The 16,664-nt window shown below is 38.1% G+C and overlaps 1 protein-coding gene across 13 annotated transcripts in view; it reads right to left on the minus strand.

The window, feature by feature from the left end:
- Positions 1-9,208: 9,208 nt before the first annotated feature.
- Positions 9,209-16,664, minus strand: part of LOC135524068 (CUGBP Elav-like family member 2) — a 72,940-nt gene continuing 65,484 nt past the window's right edge. For 12 of the 13 annotated variants that reach the window (XM_064951232.1, XM_064951231.1, XM_064951227.1 and 9 more), the window contains one exon: positions 9,209-16,571. In XM_064951232.1, the coding sequence (XP_064807304.1) occupies positions 16,444-16,571 (128 nt within the window). In that variant the 3' untranslated portion in view covers positions 9,209-16,443. The remainder of the gene's footprint in view (positions 16,572-16,664) is intronic. The other variant, XR_010452901.1, reaches the window with a different exon arrangement.

Here is a 16,664-nt window from a genome sequence, read left to right on the forward strand (position 1 = left end):
AACAAAAGTCACCCAGGAAGCATCGTTACCCATCGCTCCACAAAAGCCGCGGCCCTTGGGGAGCAAGGGGAACTACTACTTCAAGGTCTCAGGACAAGTGACATCACCGCTAACTAAGCTTGCCTTTTCACATCCGTTACACATGAAAACGAGTCCTCTCGTTTATTAATGACAACAAATACTTTATTTAAGAATCCCTACTGTTGAACAATCACCGAAGAAAGGGCGTAGACTTCGGCCAGTTCTGCTTGCCTCGAGAGACAAAATGTAATGTGCCCGAATGTCCGAAAAAAAAACTAACGAAGTACAAAATGAACAATAATGTCACAAAATGTCGACATGTGAACGAACTCTTTCTTCTGGGAAGCATGCGAAGCCAATACCCGCAGGTTTGCTATTTTTGCGCTTTTAATGTAAAATTGGGCTTCTTTGGAAACGACGTCGCGGGTGAAAATGTATTGGTTGCGGGTTTTTAGGCTATTTCTAAATTGCACTGCGTTCGCCATGGCATTTATATTAAAATATATATATTTCACTGTGACCTGCTGCTAACTGTCAGACAGCGAGGAAAGATGGTGAGGAGTGAGAAGAAAATAACTTTTTACCAGTTGTAGGAAGGTTATTTAGATTAACATTAAGGAGACGCCTATTTCCCACCTTTTTTCATAAAACATTAATACGCTGTAACTGGTGCACATAAAAAAACAAACAATGGAAAACAACTATCCCAATTGTCATACTTAAGTAAAAGTAATAGAATAGAAAATGTTTCAATTAAAAGTGAAAGTCACCCAGTAAAATACTACTTAAGTAAATGTATTTGGTTTTAAATATACTTAACTAACTTAAGTACTTTTGGGTGACAGGGAAAATGTATGGAGTAAAAAGTGCATTATTTTCTATAGGAATGCAGTAAAGGTTGTCGAAAAAATAAATAGTAAAGTAAGGTACAGATACCCCAAAAAAACTACTTAAGTAGTACTTTAAAGTATTTTTACTTAAATACTTTACGCCACTGTATATATATATATTATTATTTAATTCGGTGAATTCACCAATTTGTAAGTCGCTCTGGATAAGAGCGTCTGCTAAATGACTTAAATGTAAATGTAATTCAGTGATTGAAATTATAACCCCATCCTCAGTAGCCTATTCCAGCAGGCTATTGGGAAACAGAAGCACTTCTTAAATTAGTCTGTTAATTTGAACTAAGCAAGCTGCTAAATCGTTCAGTTTACATCTTGCCGACATATTTTCTAGGCTACTGTAGACTATCTGAAATGAGATGAAAGCCTATTCAGGGCTATAGGCTACCTTTCTTTATATAAGCATGCTATGCCAAAATTTAATTTGAATCATAAACCCAGATTTGAGTTTGTAGCCTATGCTTATTGAAATGATAAATCAATCTCGCAAACGGGCCATTTATAACGGTTTGTAGTCTTAACATCTGACACATAATAACAGCACAATTGCCAGAATTTTTTTTTTTTTTTTATGTTCATCCAAGTGTTTCTTGCTCAGAGATTTCGAGATCCATCACTAAAACTCTCCTGTCAGATTTACAGTGCCTTGCGAAAGTATTCGTCCCCCTTGAACTTTGCGACCTTTTGCCGCATTTCAGGCTTCAAACATAAAGATATAAAACTGTATTTTTTTGTGAAGAATCAACAACAAGTGGGACACAATCATGAAGTGGAACGACATTTATTGGATAATTCAAACTTTTTTAACAAATCAAAAAATGAAAAATTGGGCGTGCAAAATTGTTCAGCCCCTTTACTTTCAGTGCAGCAAACTCTCTCCAGAAGTTCAGTGAGGATCTCTGAATGATCCAATGTTGACCTAAATGACTAATGATGATAAATACAATCCACCTGTGTGTAATTGAACAGGCAAGTTAACCCACTGTTCCTAGGCCGTCATTGAAAATAAGAATTTGTTCTTAACTGACTTGCCTGGTTAAATAAATTCAGCACATGGGCCGCTCTGACAGTGTTCTCCCTGTATACCAAGTCAGAACCGTAGGATAAATAAAAGGGGCATATAAACAGACAATGAAAACTCTTACAATATTAGATGATTACATTTCTCTAAAAGAGGTTGTAGGCTACATGTGCACCACCAAGTCAGACTTGTAGGCGAAGTTAAGAGGGGTAATTAGACCAAATTATTAGGGTGAGGCACATAGGCTACTAACATCTTACTACAAACATACACAAAGTATTACTTTCTTAGCTACAGTATACTGTACATACAGTGGGGCAAAAAAGTATTTAGTCAGCCACCAAGTTCTCCCACTTAAAAATATGAGAGAGGCCTGTAATTTTCATCATAGGTACACTTCAACTATGACAGACAAAATGAGAAAAAACATCTAGAAAATCACATTGTAGGATTTTTATTTATTTATTTGCAAATTATGGTGGAAAATAAGTATTTGGTCAATAACAAAAGTTTATCTCAATACTTTGTTATATACCCTTTGTTGGCAATGACAGAGGTCAAACGTTTTCTGTAAGTCTTCACAATGTTTTCACACACTGTTGCTGGTATTTTGGCCCATTCCTCCATGCAGATCTCCTCTAGAGCAGTGATGTTTTGGGGCTGTTGCTGGGCAACATGACATTTCAACTCCATCCAACTCCCTTTCTATGGGGTTGAGATCTGGAGACTGGCTAGGCCACTCCAGGACCTTGAAATGCTTCTTACGAAGCCACTCCTTCGTTGCCCGGGCGGTGTGTTTGGGATGATTGTCATGCTGAAAGACCCAGCCACGTTTCATCTTCAATGCCCTTGCTGATGGAAGGAGGTTTTCACTCAAAATCTCACGATACATGGCCCCATTCATTCTTTTCTTTACATGGATCAGTCGTCCTGGTCCCTTTGCAGAAAAACAGCCCCAAATCATGATGTTTCCAACCCCATGCTTCACAGTAGGTATGGTGTTCATGGATGCAACTCAGCATTCTTTGTCCTCCAAACACGACAAATTTAGTTTTTACCAAAAAGTTATATTTTGGTTTCATTTGACCATATGACATTCTCCCAATATTCTTCTGGATCATCCAAATGCTCTCTAGCAAACTTCAGACGGGCCTGGACATGCACTGGCTTAAGCAGGGGGACACGTCTGGCACTGCAGGATTTGAGTCCCTGGCGGCGTAGTGTGTTACTGATGGTAGGCTTTGTTACTTTGGTCCCAGCTCTCTGCAGGTCATTCACTAGGTCCCCCCGTGTGGTTCTGGGATTTTTGCTCACCGTTCTTGTGATCATTTTGACCCCACAGGGTGAGATCTTTTGTGGAGCCCCAGATCGAGGGAGATTATCAGTGGTCTTGTATGTCTTCCATTTCCTAATAATTGCTCCCACAGTTGATTTCTTCAAACCAAGCTGCTTACCTATTGCAGATGCAGTCTTCCCAGCCTGGTGCAGGTCTACAATTTAATTTCTGGTGTCCTTTGACAGCTCTTTGGTCTTGGCCATAGTGGAGTTTGGAGTGTGACTGTTTGAGGTTGTGGACAGGTGTCTTTTATACTGATAACAAGTTCAAACAGGTGTCATTAATACATGTAACGAGTGGAGGACAGAGGAGCCTCTTAAAGAAGAAGTTACAGGTCTGTGAGAGCCAGAAATCTTGCTTGTTTGTAGGTGACCAAATACTTATTTTCCACCACAATTTGCAAATAAATTCATTAAAAATCCTACAATGTGATTTTCTGGATTTTTTCCCCCTCATTTTGTCTGTCATAGTTGAAGTGTACCTATGATGAAAATTACAGGCCTCTCTCATCTTTTTAAGTGGGAGAACTTGCACAATTGGTGGCTGACTAAATACTTTTTTGCCCCACTGTATCTCGCTGGCATATTACATAATTTTTGCAGCAGCATACAATACATTTTTGGACTCACCTTGTTGTGCTCTGCTCACTTGAACAGGAAGGTGGTGCTGCGGTCATTCATGGGCAAATTTTGTCATTAAAGTCTGGCATTCAATGGATTTATGGTGCTTCAAAACAAATGGGAACTCTGAAAAAAAAGCAAGATTGAATTATGATGATGTCATTGATCTTCAGGTCATAGCTCTAGAAAGAGGCTGGATTTACAATTCTGAGTTGGAGTATTTTCACAGTCAGAGCTCATTTATCCCCAACTTCCTAGTTGTCTTGAACTCACTGAAGTCAAGTTTTCACCGGTTTTGAGTTAACAGTTGTTTTGAGCACAGCACAAATCATGTTTCATTGGGAGCATGGTCAATGTTGAATGTTTAGAATTTTAAATTTGGAAAAGAGCCACTTAATCCAAGATTTGGGACCACACAGCCACTCCACTGAATAGCAGGCTAGTGATTGCTTTGCAATACTTGCAGTTAGCTGCTGTCGCTGATTCCTTCCAAACCACTCATTGTTGAATTTGTGATTTCCAACTTGTTGTGTAATGCTTATGTCCAATGGCTGATGAGTACTGATACGTTTCATCTATAATTTCTCTTCATTATTTCTCTTCATATGACAAGGATAAGAAAGGATTTGCCAGTAGATTGTCGACTTGATTCATGATGATGACTTCTAGCTAAGATTTTGAAAGTATGATGTTGACATGATCAGTCCAATCAAAGCTACTGTACATATAACGTGATTTTGATGTAATTTTATTTGTGGCCAATGACCTTGAGCCTTCCTGGATGGGTACTTCTAATGTAACTCTATGGCAGCACCCAATGAGATTTTCTAGCTCTACCCTTAGACTTGGTGGTGATGTAGGGTCCAAATGAGTGACAGAACACTGAGCCAATCACAGCACAAGACTCTGCATTTTCTGCTTGCTTGCCCCACCACCACAGAAAGCACTGAGCTCGGCTGAAACACCTGCATTTTGGAGCTGCCTTACTCAAGAAAACAAAAAAGAGACCATGTTTGTATGCAACTTTATTAACTCAATGATATATATATTTTTACATTGTTTGCAAACATGTATTAATGCCAGAATAACATGTGAGTCTCAAAACAGTGGCGACCCATCAACCCCCTGAATGACGGGTCACCACTGAATATGACAACTCTCTTGCTGTGAAATAAAAATTGTGTTTGTTTTCAGGCCTTTTATGCGGGTTTTGAGTGGTCATTGGGCTATAATTTTTCTTGACCTGGCAACACTGTATACCCAGCTAATTCCCCCAGATTTAGGGTGACCACATGGTCCGGATTGTGCGGGACAGTAAAGCATTTTGTCGCTTTGTCCCTCAACCTAACAATTATGTCCCACATTTTATAAATAAATTAAAACACAACTAATTTGGAAAAAAGGTTGATTTGTTCAGTACTTTATTCAGACTTCCTATTCATTTGATGAGAATTGACATTCCAACCTATATTTTGCAGTCACGTTACATTTATGACAATATATTATATAAGGATGTGACGCTGGTGATGTTAATCATTTCTCCAATCATTGTTGAGATCTCATATTCGGCGCAGCTCAAGAAACGTAGGCCAATGTCATACCAATCACATTTGTCAAATCCTTTTAGGCTCAATTCCAGCTAAACTTGGAGAGGACAGTTAACTACCAGTAATTTAAAAATGTGTACGTCTAATGAAGAGCTCTCCATAACATTCTCTAGACCAACCAGAAATGTTTCATGGGCCACATATTCCCAGATTTTCATAAAACTGCCACACAAGTGGTCTCTCGTTTCTAGCCCAACTTTTGCGGGAGGCATAAAAAGAGTAGGTTACGTGTGCTTCAATATTCATGTGTTGGCTTCACTATACTTCGAATGTCCCTCAAAATCTTCCCATTGTCCAGTGGTGTGAAGTACTTAAATAATATACTTTAAAATACTACTTAAGTAGTTTTTGGGAGTATCTGTACTTCACTATATATATTTTTGTTAACTTTTACACTTTACTACATTCCTAAAGAAAATAATGTACATCTTACTCCATACATCTTCGCTGACACCCAAAGGTACTCATTACATTTTGACAGGAAAATTGTCCAATTCCCTACGGCCTCTGATCTGGCACTCACTAAACACAAACACTTAGTTTGTAAATGATGTCAGTGTTGGAGCATGCCCCTGGCTATCCGTCAATAAAAACAAACAAGAAAATGTTGCCGTCTGGTTTGCTTAATATAAGGAATTATCTAAACCTACCAATTATATGCATATCCTAGCTTCTGGGCCTGAGTAACAGGTAGTTTACTTTGGGCACGCTTTTCATCCAGACGTGAAAATACTGCCCTCTATCCCAAAGAAGTTAATATAAGGAATTTTAAATGATTTATACTTTTACGTTTACTCTTGATATTTAAGTATATTTAAAACCAAATACTTTTAGAGTTTTACTCAAGTAGTATTTTACTTGGTGACTTTCACTTGAGTCATTTTCAGTTTAAAACTTCTTATTGCTGCAGGGGCAGTATTGAGTAGCTTGGATGAAAGGTACCCAGAGGTGCCCAGAGTCAACAACCTGCTCCCCAGTCCCAGTTGCTAATATATGCATATTATTATTAGTATTGGATAGAAAACACTCTGAAGTTTCTAAAACTGTTTGAATGATGTCTGAGTATAACAGAACTCATATGGCAGGCAAAAACCTGAGAAGAAATCCAAACAGGAAGTGAGAAATCTGAGGTTGGTCGATTTTCAACCCAGCCCCTATTGAATTCACAGTGGGATATGGATATAGTTGCACTTCCTAGGGATTCCACTAGATGTCAACCATCTTTAGAAACTTGAATGAGGCTTCTACTGTGTTGTGGGGCTGAATGGGAGCTGAATGAGCCAGGTGTCTGGCAGAGAGCCAAGGGCTGGTCACACGCAATTCACATGATAACGATCTGCGTTCCATGGCTTCTCTACACACAAAGGAATTCTCCGGTTGGAACTTTATTGAAGATTTATGATAACAACACCCTAAAGATTGATTCTCTACTTAGTTTGACAAGTTTCTTCGACCTGTAATATAACTTTTTGAAGTTTTCGTCCGACGTTCGGATGGACCTGCACAAGCATTTGGAGTTGTGTACTAAACGCGCTAACAAAAGTAGCTACTTGGACATAAATAATGGACATTATCGAACAAATCAAGCATTTATTGTGGAACTAGTATTCCTGGGAGTGAATTCCAATGAAGATCATCAAAGGTATAATTTATAATGTGATTTCTGATTTGTGTTTGACTCCAACATGGCAGATAATTTTATTTATTATCTGAGCGCCGTCTCAGATTATTGCATGGTTTGCTTTTTCCGTAAAGTTTTTGGGAAATCTGACACAGCGGTTGCATATCTATAATTCCATCTGTATAACTTGTATTTTCATCAACATTTATTATGAGAATTTCTGTTGAATTGATGTGGCTATGCAAAATCACTGGATGTTTTTGGAACTAGTGAACGTACGTGCCAATGTAAACTCAGATTTTTTTATATAAATATGAACTTTATCAAACAAAACATACATGTATTGTGTATCATCTGATGAAGATCATCAAAGGTTAGTGATTAATTTGATCACTATTTGTGCTTTTTGTGACTCCTCTCTTTGGCTGGAAAAATGGCTGGGTTTTTCTGTGAGTTGGTGGTCACCTATCATAATCGTTTATGGTGCTTTCGCTGTAAAGCCTATTTGTAAATCGGACACTGTGGTGGGATTAACAACACGATTACCTTTAAAATGGTATAAAATATATGTATGTTTGAGGAAATTTAATTATGAGATTTCTGTTGTTTTGAATTTGGCGCCCTGCACTTTCACTGGCTGTTGTCATATCATCCCGTTAACGGGATCAAGTATGACAATTGAGGGCTTTTTACACTACTGCCGTTGTCCTGTATTTGGGTATTTTAAATGTGGTTACCCTACCCGGAGGCTGCCGTTTCAAAACGAATGCAATCAATGCTAACCAGGTTCACCCGGGGTATAGGCCCATTGCATTCATCGAATCCCACATGTGGCTCGATAGCTTCATGTTGAATTTATCATGGGGCATTTGTAGTCTGTAGAGTGTAGTGTATAACTTTCACGTTCGTGCTGATCATTTATGATTTACCATCTAGATTATGCGCAACACGTGTCTTCTGCGTCATGCACGTCTTCTAAACCCTCCCATTTTGCCCTAAGGCCACTTTCACAAGCAGTCACTGACATGCGCTGAGACGCAAGCACATATTGCAGTAATAGGACCACAGCAGAAACACAGATATTTGGCCAGTAATTCCCCTTTTATGATTGAAATGTATGGGAAAAGTGTATTGGTTATACATTTAACCAGAACGAAAATGCGTTGAAACTACCTAAAATTACTCAGGTTTGAGGTAGTTTCAGTTTTGCATGTGATGCTGTTCTAAAAGCCTGACGATAATTATAGGCCTACCCCCTCAAAAATGCACTAAAAACGCATTGATACGTCAAGTAATTAGAAACGCTACTTTTTATAATTATGAAAAACAATGAGTGTCTGGGTTTTCTACGTGATAACAGATCAACTGTCCCTCTTATTCAGTAGCATGTCGTTATGATTCTTGCATCAATGAATAACTGTATATGAAATGTAGTTACACTAGTGAGCACTAGATGGTGCCACTGCAGCTTATTTTGCTCTAAGCAGAGCCCAGTGATGTATAAACACAATAACCTTTTTCAATAGTGTGCCAAAGGGGACTTCAGCTGTTCCTGGCCATCAGTAGTACTTACACTGATGTTCTTGCAGTTCAGTTGTTAGTAAACATCTTGACACCAAGAAATTTGGTGGCATCCTCAGAACCGGTCCCAAATCTGAACCTGCAATGTTCCTTTTCAGACAGAGTACTTGCGCTGCCGGTGGTGCTTCTTTTGATCAAAATCAAAACACAAAAAGAATCACACACTCATAACCTGCAAAACACTAATGTGTATACGGGCTTCTGTATATTAGACAATAAATATACTAGTAAACCTTTCATCCATAAACTACAGCAGCTTCTTTCATTACAACCCCCAAATCCATGGTATGCAATTAGGCTATTGTATATTAGAAAATCAATATACCAATAACCTCAAATTATATCAGCTATTGATTGCTTGAAAGAAAATAAATAAGCGAAGAGAACGACAATGGAGAGAAACAAGTTAGGGAGACAGACACTGGGGAGTTTGTAAATGTCTTCACAACACTGGACAGGTACTGGGACTACACAACAGACAAAGACACATTCAATATTAGGGGAAAATGGTTTAATTCTGGAGACAGAGGCAAAGAAACACCACACATGAACAAACATTTACCAAATAAAACATCGACTTGGCTTTCCAACTACACACCACTCATTCTATGGTAAAAACAGAAAAATCTAACGACACAGGTAAAAGCAAAAAGCCCAGAACTAAAACAAATAATTAACTTTCTATTAAACTAATACATTTATTTATCCATCCACACAAGTTGCCTATAATCAATCCGGATGGTCATTTATAATAACCATGTGGACAGAGCACAATACTACTAACATGAAACTTACCACAATTTTAGACCCCCCCACCCCAAAAAAGTGAATAACAAAGTGAGGAACATGTAGAGAGCAAGTTGATGAAATCAAAATTAAGGTTATTTTAAGAAATAAAACATACTACCAAAACTGTTCTCATTGACAACCACCAAGAAGCCTAACTCAGGACCCACATTCAAGGCGAGGCCTTATAGAGAGGCCAGACATTTTTTTCCAATATAGATTTTTTTCTTTAATTATTTCCAATATAAAAAAGCTTCACTGGTACAAAATACATATGAACAACCAGTATTGTAGAAATTGGAAAGAGCCTGTTTTTGTAATTTTGTTATTTTCAAATCCCACCCAAGTTTTAAAAAAGTTTGTTAATTAAAACAGAAAATCACTACTGTAATAATGCTTTACAGATCAGATAACATCAAGATGCACCGCGACTTTGGTTTTTCTCAAGACAACACAAACATCTATCAAATCATTTATGTGGAGAAGAACATGAACAAAGAATTCATATCAATTATTAATCAGACAATAAAAATGGTACAGAACGAGGACAGATAGATTGTTGACCAAGACAATATCTAAGAGACGCAAAGCTACCACATACCTTTGTCAAATAGCACTTCAGAGTATGAGAGAGCAGTGAGCACTGACAGAAATACTGAGACTACATCCAATATGGCACCCTATTCCCTATCTGCCCTGGTCAAAATTAGTGCACTATGTAGGGAGTTGGGTGCAATTTGGAACGCATTCCCAAAAATGGTGGTTGTGACGGAAGCCCCTGAAGTGAGTCTCAAGTTCCTATACCCTGACCCATGTGTGATTTTATATTGTGCTTATATTTCAACATTTTCAGTAACACTTCTTTTTACAATAGTTTTAGAACTAACTACCTGTTATAATCAATCCAATATTAACTAGCATTGGTTATCAGTTTGTTGTAGCCTACATACTAAATTATTTTTTAGAAAACTGTCATAAAGACAAATCAATGTTTATAATATGGCACACTTCCCAGGTTTTGGTTGATGCAAAAAATGACATTTCTATTATAATCAATAACTCAATATACAACCACTACCATTTTGCCAAATAACAAGCATTCATAATATACATCGTCTGTGACTGTACCGTAAAGTACTCAACTCTGTCACTCACCAACAAGGGGATTTGTCTTCAAAAGTTTAGGGTTGTTTCTTGTATAATAATTTTAGAAAAAGTACTTGCCAATGTGTTAAAATTCACACATCACATTAGAACCAATAACTTGACACAAAGTGGGAAAAGAACAGAGGGTGATTTAGCCTTAATGACACACTGGTATCAATATAATAACAAGCATGCCAAAATAAAAGAGCGTTACCTAACTTCAGCAATCTCTAATAATAACAACCAAGGCCTAATAGTATCTGTGTAGGCAGTTTCTAGACATATATGGCACTTTGATTATTGTATTGCATTTGGATATAAAAACACACTGCAAAAAGCACATGCTCCATCATATTGAACGCAAAATATATTTTTATTAGTAGTACCTTGGTAGTTCTGGGAAGTGCCACCAACCCATGCTTCAAAGACAAAAAGATTAGCAAAAAAGTGAACATTTCCCCTAATAACTGACATAAACCACTCCCATTCAACAAACAAAACTCCAAACTCCTCTCAACAAGTGCTGCTAGAACTCCCAAGCTAAAACTGATGCCATCTGATGCCAAAAATTAAAGTGTTTAAAATGGCAACAATTGTGCATTTTGTGTCTTGTTAATCCCAAATCTGTTGCGAAAGACACCTTACGCAGTGCTTGCATCTTCCACACAGAGCTGAATTTCAAACACAAAGGACCCTGAGTTGACAACCCTTGTTTAGAACCATTTGGGTCGTAGTCAATAGGGCAAACCGTAGCAAACCGGAAAATGAAAACAAGCAGATCTTATTGGGCAAGTTCAGATAGTCTCACATGCTTGATTCTGTTTTGTGCCTAGTGAATACGACCCCGGTACACCTTTTTCTTTTTGGGGAACCTTTCTTTGGGGGGCTGGATGTAAATGATTTGAGCTGACCCATCAGCTTCGCAGTTCAACTGACAGAAAGTAGGCTAGTCCATTATCACCCCTATAAAAGACACACTTCTGTTTGGAGTAGTAAACTTTTATGCTGAAACATGGAATGCTTTTGTAAACCAACACTGTTTTGGTGGGGGTGAGTTGAGCAGTGTTAACACATAGATACTGTGCGTAAGTTTTGAATAGAAAAGTTTTTTTAATGTGTGATAAACTAATATCTTATCACCAACAAAGAAATTCTGTGTGTGTGTGAGTGACCAAATAAAAATTCTCGCTCACATTCAGGGGCTCCGAGTGTTTTTACTGTCACAAAACAAAGTGTGTGTGTGTGTGTGAGAAAATGGGCACCGTCACATATTGTAAGAAGTTAAAATACTGTGTGTGTGAGTTTGACACATGGGCACTTTAAAAACAAAAAAGCATCATCTGTCTTCTGTGTTAAGAGACATTATCTTTCAATACAAGGCATCTACACTAAACAAAAACTCAAACAGCCATTTATCAAATAAATTCTCATCAAGAAGAAATTCACCAAAAATTCTCAAGTACCTTAAGTAAGAATTTAACACCAAATTTTAATCGTTCTCTTTTTTTAAAGTAGGAAAAAACAAATTCAGTCTATATACTCCCCAAGATGACACAATGACAATCTATTATCTGATGTGTCCAAAAAAAGCTAATAATCCATAAAGGAATGCTGACAATACAGTGACTTCAGAAAGTATTCACACCCCTTGACTTTTCCCACGTTTTGTTTTGTTACAGCTTGAATTTCCAAGATTCTCTTGGTCTATGGCCTACCCACAATACCCCATAATGTCAAAGTGGATGCGGACATTATTTGAAATTGACCAATTAATTAAAAAATATATAAATCCGAGTATTCAACCCTTTTGTTATGGCAAGCATAAATAAGTTCATAAAATAAGTTGCATGGACTCACTCAGTGTGCAAAAGTGTTTAACATGAATTTTGAATGATTCTCTCTGTACCCCACACATACAATTATCTGTAAGGTCCCTCAATTGAGCAGTGAAGTACAAACACAGATTCAGCACAAAGACCAGGTAGATTTTCCAATGCCTTGCAAAGAAGGGCACCTATTGGTAGATGGGGCAAAAAAACAGACATTGAATATCCCTTTGAGCATGGTGAAGTTATTAATTACACATTGTATGGTATATCAATACACCCAGACAACTCAGTTGCCGGAGAGGAAGGAAACCGCTCAGGGATTTCCCCATGAGGCCAATGGTGACTTTAAAACAGTTAAATTTCAATGGTTGTGATAAGAGAAAAAACTGTAGTTACGCAACAATACTAACCTACTAATTGAAAGAGTGAAAAGGAGGCCTGTACAGAAAAATAATATTCCAAAACCGGCATAATGTTTGCAACAAGGCACTAAATAAATACTGAAAAAAATTGGCAAAGCAAATCGTTAAGGACAGGAGTTTTTCAGGATAAAAAAAAGACAGAATGGTGCTAAACACAGGCTAAATCCTAGAGGATAACCTGGTTCAGTCTGCTTTCCACCAGACACTGGCCGATGAAGTCACCTTTCAACCTCACACACAAGGCCAAATCTACACTGGAGTTGCTTACCAAGAAGAGAGTGAATGTTTCAGAGTGGCCAAGTTCCAGTTTTGACTTAAATCTACTTGAAAATCTATGGTAAGACCTGAAAATGGTTGTCTAGCAATGATCAACAACCAATTTGATAGAGCTTGAAGAATTTTTTAAAGAACAAATTGTCAAATTTGCATGCTTCAGTTAGGCTGGCACCTAGCCAAACTCAGCGAGCCTGGTTAAATGACCTTCCTTTGAAAAAAGAAGAGGAAATAGTACGGCTGGACCATTTTGAGACGCCCGAGCCAGTATACACTTCCTCAGTAAGAATTCATCTAACTCAAGAAATCTGTCATTCATTTTGATGAAGACTTATCTTAGTCGGGGCAATTTTACATTAAGTTGTTTCGTGCAGTATTTGTCAATTAAAACATTTGCATGAAAACGAGTCGTCTCTTGTAGCATGACAGACTTTATTAAAGAATCCCTAATGTTGACCAATCACCCAAAAAATCAGCACAGAAGTCCAAACGAACAACAAACGTCACAAAATTTCGCCATAATATATTCAAACTCCACCGAACTGTTTCAGCTGGGAAGCACGCGGACACATTTACCCAAACAGACTCACAGCTGTAATCGCTGCCAAAGGTGCTTCTACAAAGTATTGAATCAGATGTGAATACTTACTTAAATGATATATTTTTGTATTTAATTTGTCAATAATTTGTGTCAACATTTCTGAAACCATGTTTTTCACAGTCACCTTATGGGACATTGTGTGTAGATGAGTGAGGAAAAAAATCTAGTCATCCATTGTGAATTCAGACTAACAGAATGTGGAATAGGTCAAGGGGTATGAGAACTTTCTGAAGGCACTGTACATGTAAATAAGTAGGAATTACATCACCACTCGTAATGACATTTATTTTTTCGAAAGGTTGTGTTGATCGAGCAAACAGTTGTTTTTTTAATCCTCTTTAAAAACTTGAAACACTTAGACCCTAGCAGATGACATTACAACATAATCTACAAAATAACCCCAAAGTTAACCTAAACTTCTATAGATTCAATGGTATAAAATATAGGTAATCTAAGTGTGCATTTAAACCACAGATTGTCTATTTGTGAATCGGTTCTAAAAAGTTAATGTAGGTAGTCATAGCAAATCTACCTTTTAATTGTGCCGTAAATATTTTTTGGAATAAAGAATAAAGCTAAATAGGTAAATAAACTGTTATATTTTCATTAATGAAAACCAAGTCACCAACAGCCTTAGCGAGAAAATTGAAAATCTTTACAATGCCTTCTTGAATATTAAATGTGAAAAGCCATAACAACGCATTGAGGGGAATTCTGGTTGATAATCAGACTTGTTTTGAAAATTGTTTTGCTAGTCGAGTGGTCTTCGTGTGCAGCCGAAATGGCACCCTATTCCCTACATAGTGCACTACACTTTTGACTAGAGCCCTGCGGGCAAATAAAAACCAGTGCACTAAATAGGGAATAGGGTGTCATTTCAGACACAACATTATAGTATGTTGTTTCAGAAGCCAGCATGTTGCTAAATGGCACAAAGTAGCACTGTGCCGTGCTAGTCCCTGTATTAAAACTTTCAAGTGAACTTTAGACCGAGAGAAGAGGTTAAAAGAAACAACATAAAAACAAGCGAATTACAAAATTAAAAAAGAAAGAATAAACTATCCCACAGGCTTTTAAAACAATGTTTTTTTCTGCATTTGCTAAATAGTCTCTTAAATGAAATAAGCGCAGGTAAGATTTCACATTGATTTTGCTTGTCCTCCCTCCCTTCCCTCCCATTACATTTATACAGAAAAACTAGAGAAAAATGAAGTTACATGCAAAAGAAATTGGACTTATCCAAAATGGCAGCCTATTCCCTATATAGTGCAGCACCTAGCACTGATCAAAAAGTCTTTGGTCAGAAGTAGTGCACTATACAGGGTGCCATTTTGGATACAACCAATCAGGTTGAGCTATGGTCAAATTTCATATGTCAAAGGTCAGTGGGGGGTGTGGTCAGGTAGCCTATTGGTCAGGCGAGCTTTAGCGAGACATCAGAGACAACAATGGTGGGAGGATGATGAGGAGTAGCCGGGAGGAAGAGGAGGAGTTTTGGGTTGGCTTTCAACACCATGAGGACATGCTAGGCTAACGATGAGCAAACAGGCATGGAGATTTTTTCTAAAAAAGGGAAGAAAAAACACGAAAGGAGAGAGGTAGAGAGAGCAAGAGAGAGAGACAGAGGGAGAAAGAAGTTAGCCACAGCACAATAACCTTTCAAACATGAGGCACCAACAACAACGACAAACAATGCCAACCACCACATATAACATAATGACAATTGGGGATGTTTCCCCACACACACACACAAAACAATACAGTTTGATACAGGAAATGACATCATCAGATTAGGAAATGACATCACTAGACGTATGGTAGACAGTCAGACATGCACATACACTTGGCACTCAAAGTGATCCATCTCTAACCAGTCAGTCCCTTCAGGAGAGACATGGATGGATGGAATGATTGGAAGAAGTTAATTATGAAAAGAAGTGAGCAGAGGTAGCCCCAGCAGCTTGACATTGCTTGGTTTTAAGAAGAAAAAAGAATGAATGATGGAAGCAGAGAGAAAAAGTGAAAGAGCTTCACATATTAAAGAGGTAACAGATCAATGCAGCAGACTGAAGCCCAAGATAGTCTGACAGGATGAGGCGTGTGTCTGATCCTTAGTCAACCCGTCTATTTTAAACCTAGTAAGTAGATATAATGAAATGGTACAGAAATAATCAAATCTGGTGTTCCCTCATATATATCACAACACAAAATACCCTTTTGAACATTGGCTCTAGTGACAGCTATAAATAATCATATAAATTAACACACTTTATACCACTCTTAAAAATTACATGATGAAACTGTAAAAGGAATGGATGCAGTAATAATAGACATGTAAAGAACATAACCGGTTTAAGATAACAAGACCCCAGTGGAGTGTGTCTGAATGACACCCACGATAGTAGTACGGCGCCCCTGGGGCCAATTAGGGTTAAGCGCCTTGCTCACGGACACATCGGCAGATTTGTGACATTGTCGGCTTGGGTATTCGAACCAGCGACCTTTCGGTTACTGGCCCAACGCTCTAACCTCTAGGCTACCTGCCACCCTATTAATTAAGTCTCTGCTGTGGTGATCAGATGGCCTTGGCTTTAGTCGTGGGTTGGGTAGACTTAGACTTACCCGTGTAATGCTAACATAGAGCCTGGGGAAAAGGCCCCTGCCCTGGGTAAGATCAGTAGGGTTTGCTGTCGTTCTTAGAGCGCTTCAGCTGCACCTTGAGCCTCTTCATGCCGATCTGGAAGCCGTTCATGGCCTGGATGGCGGCCTGTGCCGACACTGGATTGTCGTAGCTGACAAACCCTGAGGAATGGAGGAAGGAAATTAGGGCTAGTGACATACCAAACTCAAACCAATGAGGCAAAAAAAACAAGTCTTCAGAGATTTCCATGACAT

This window comes from Oncorhynchus masou, chromosome 31 (assembly GCF_036934945.1).
Source record: "Oncorhynchus masou masou isolate Uvic2021 chromosome 31, UVic_Omas_1.1, whole genome shotgun sequence".
Taxonomy (NCBI): Eukaryota; Metazoa; Chordata; class Actinopteri; order Salmoniformes; family Salmonidae; genus Oncorhynchus; species Oncorhynchus masou.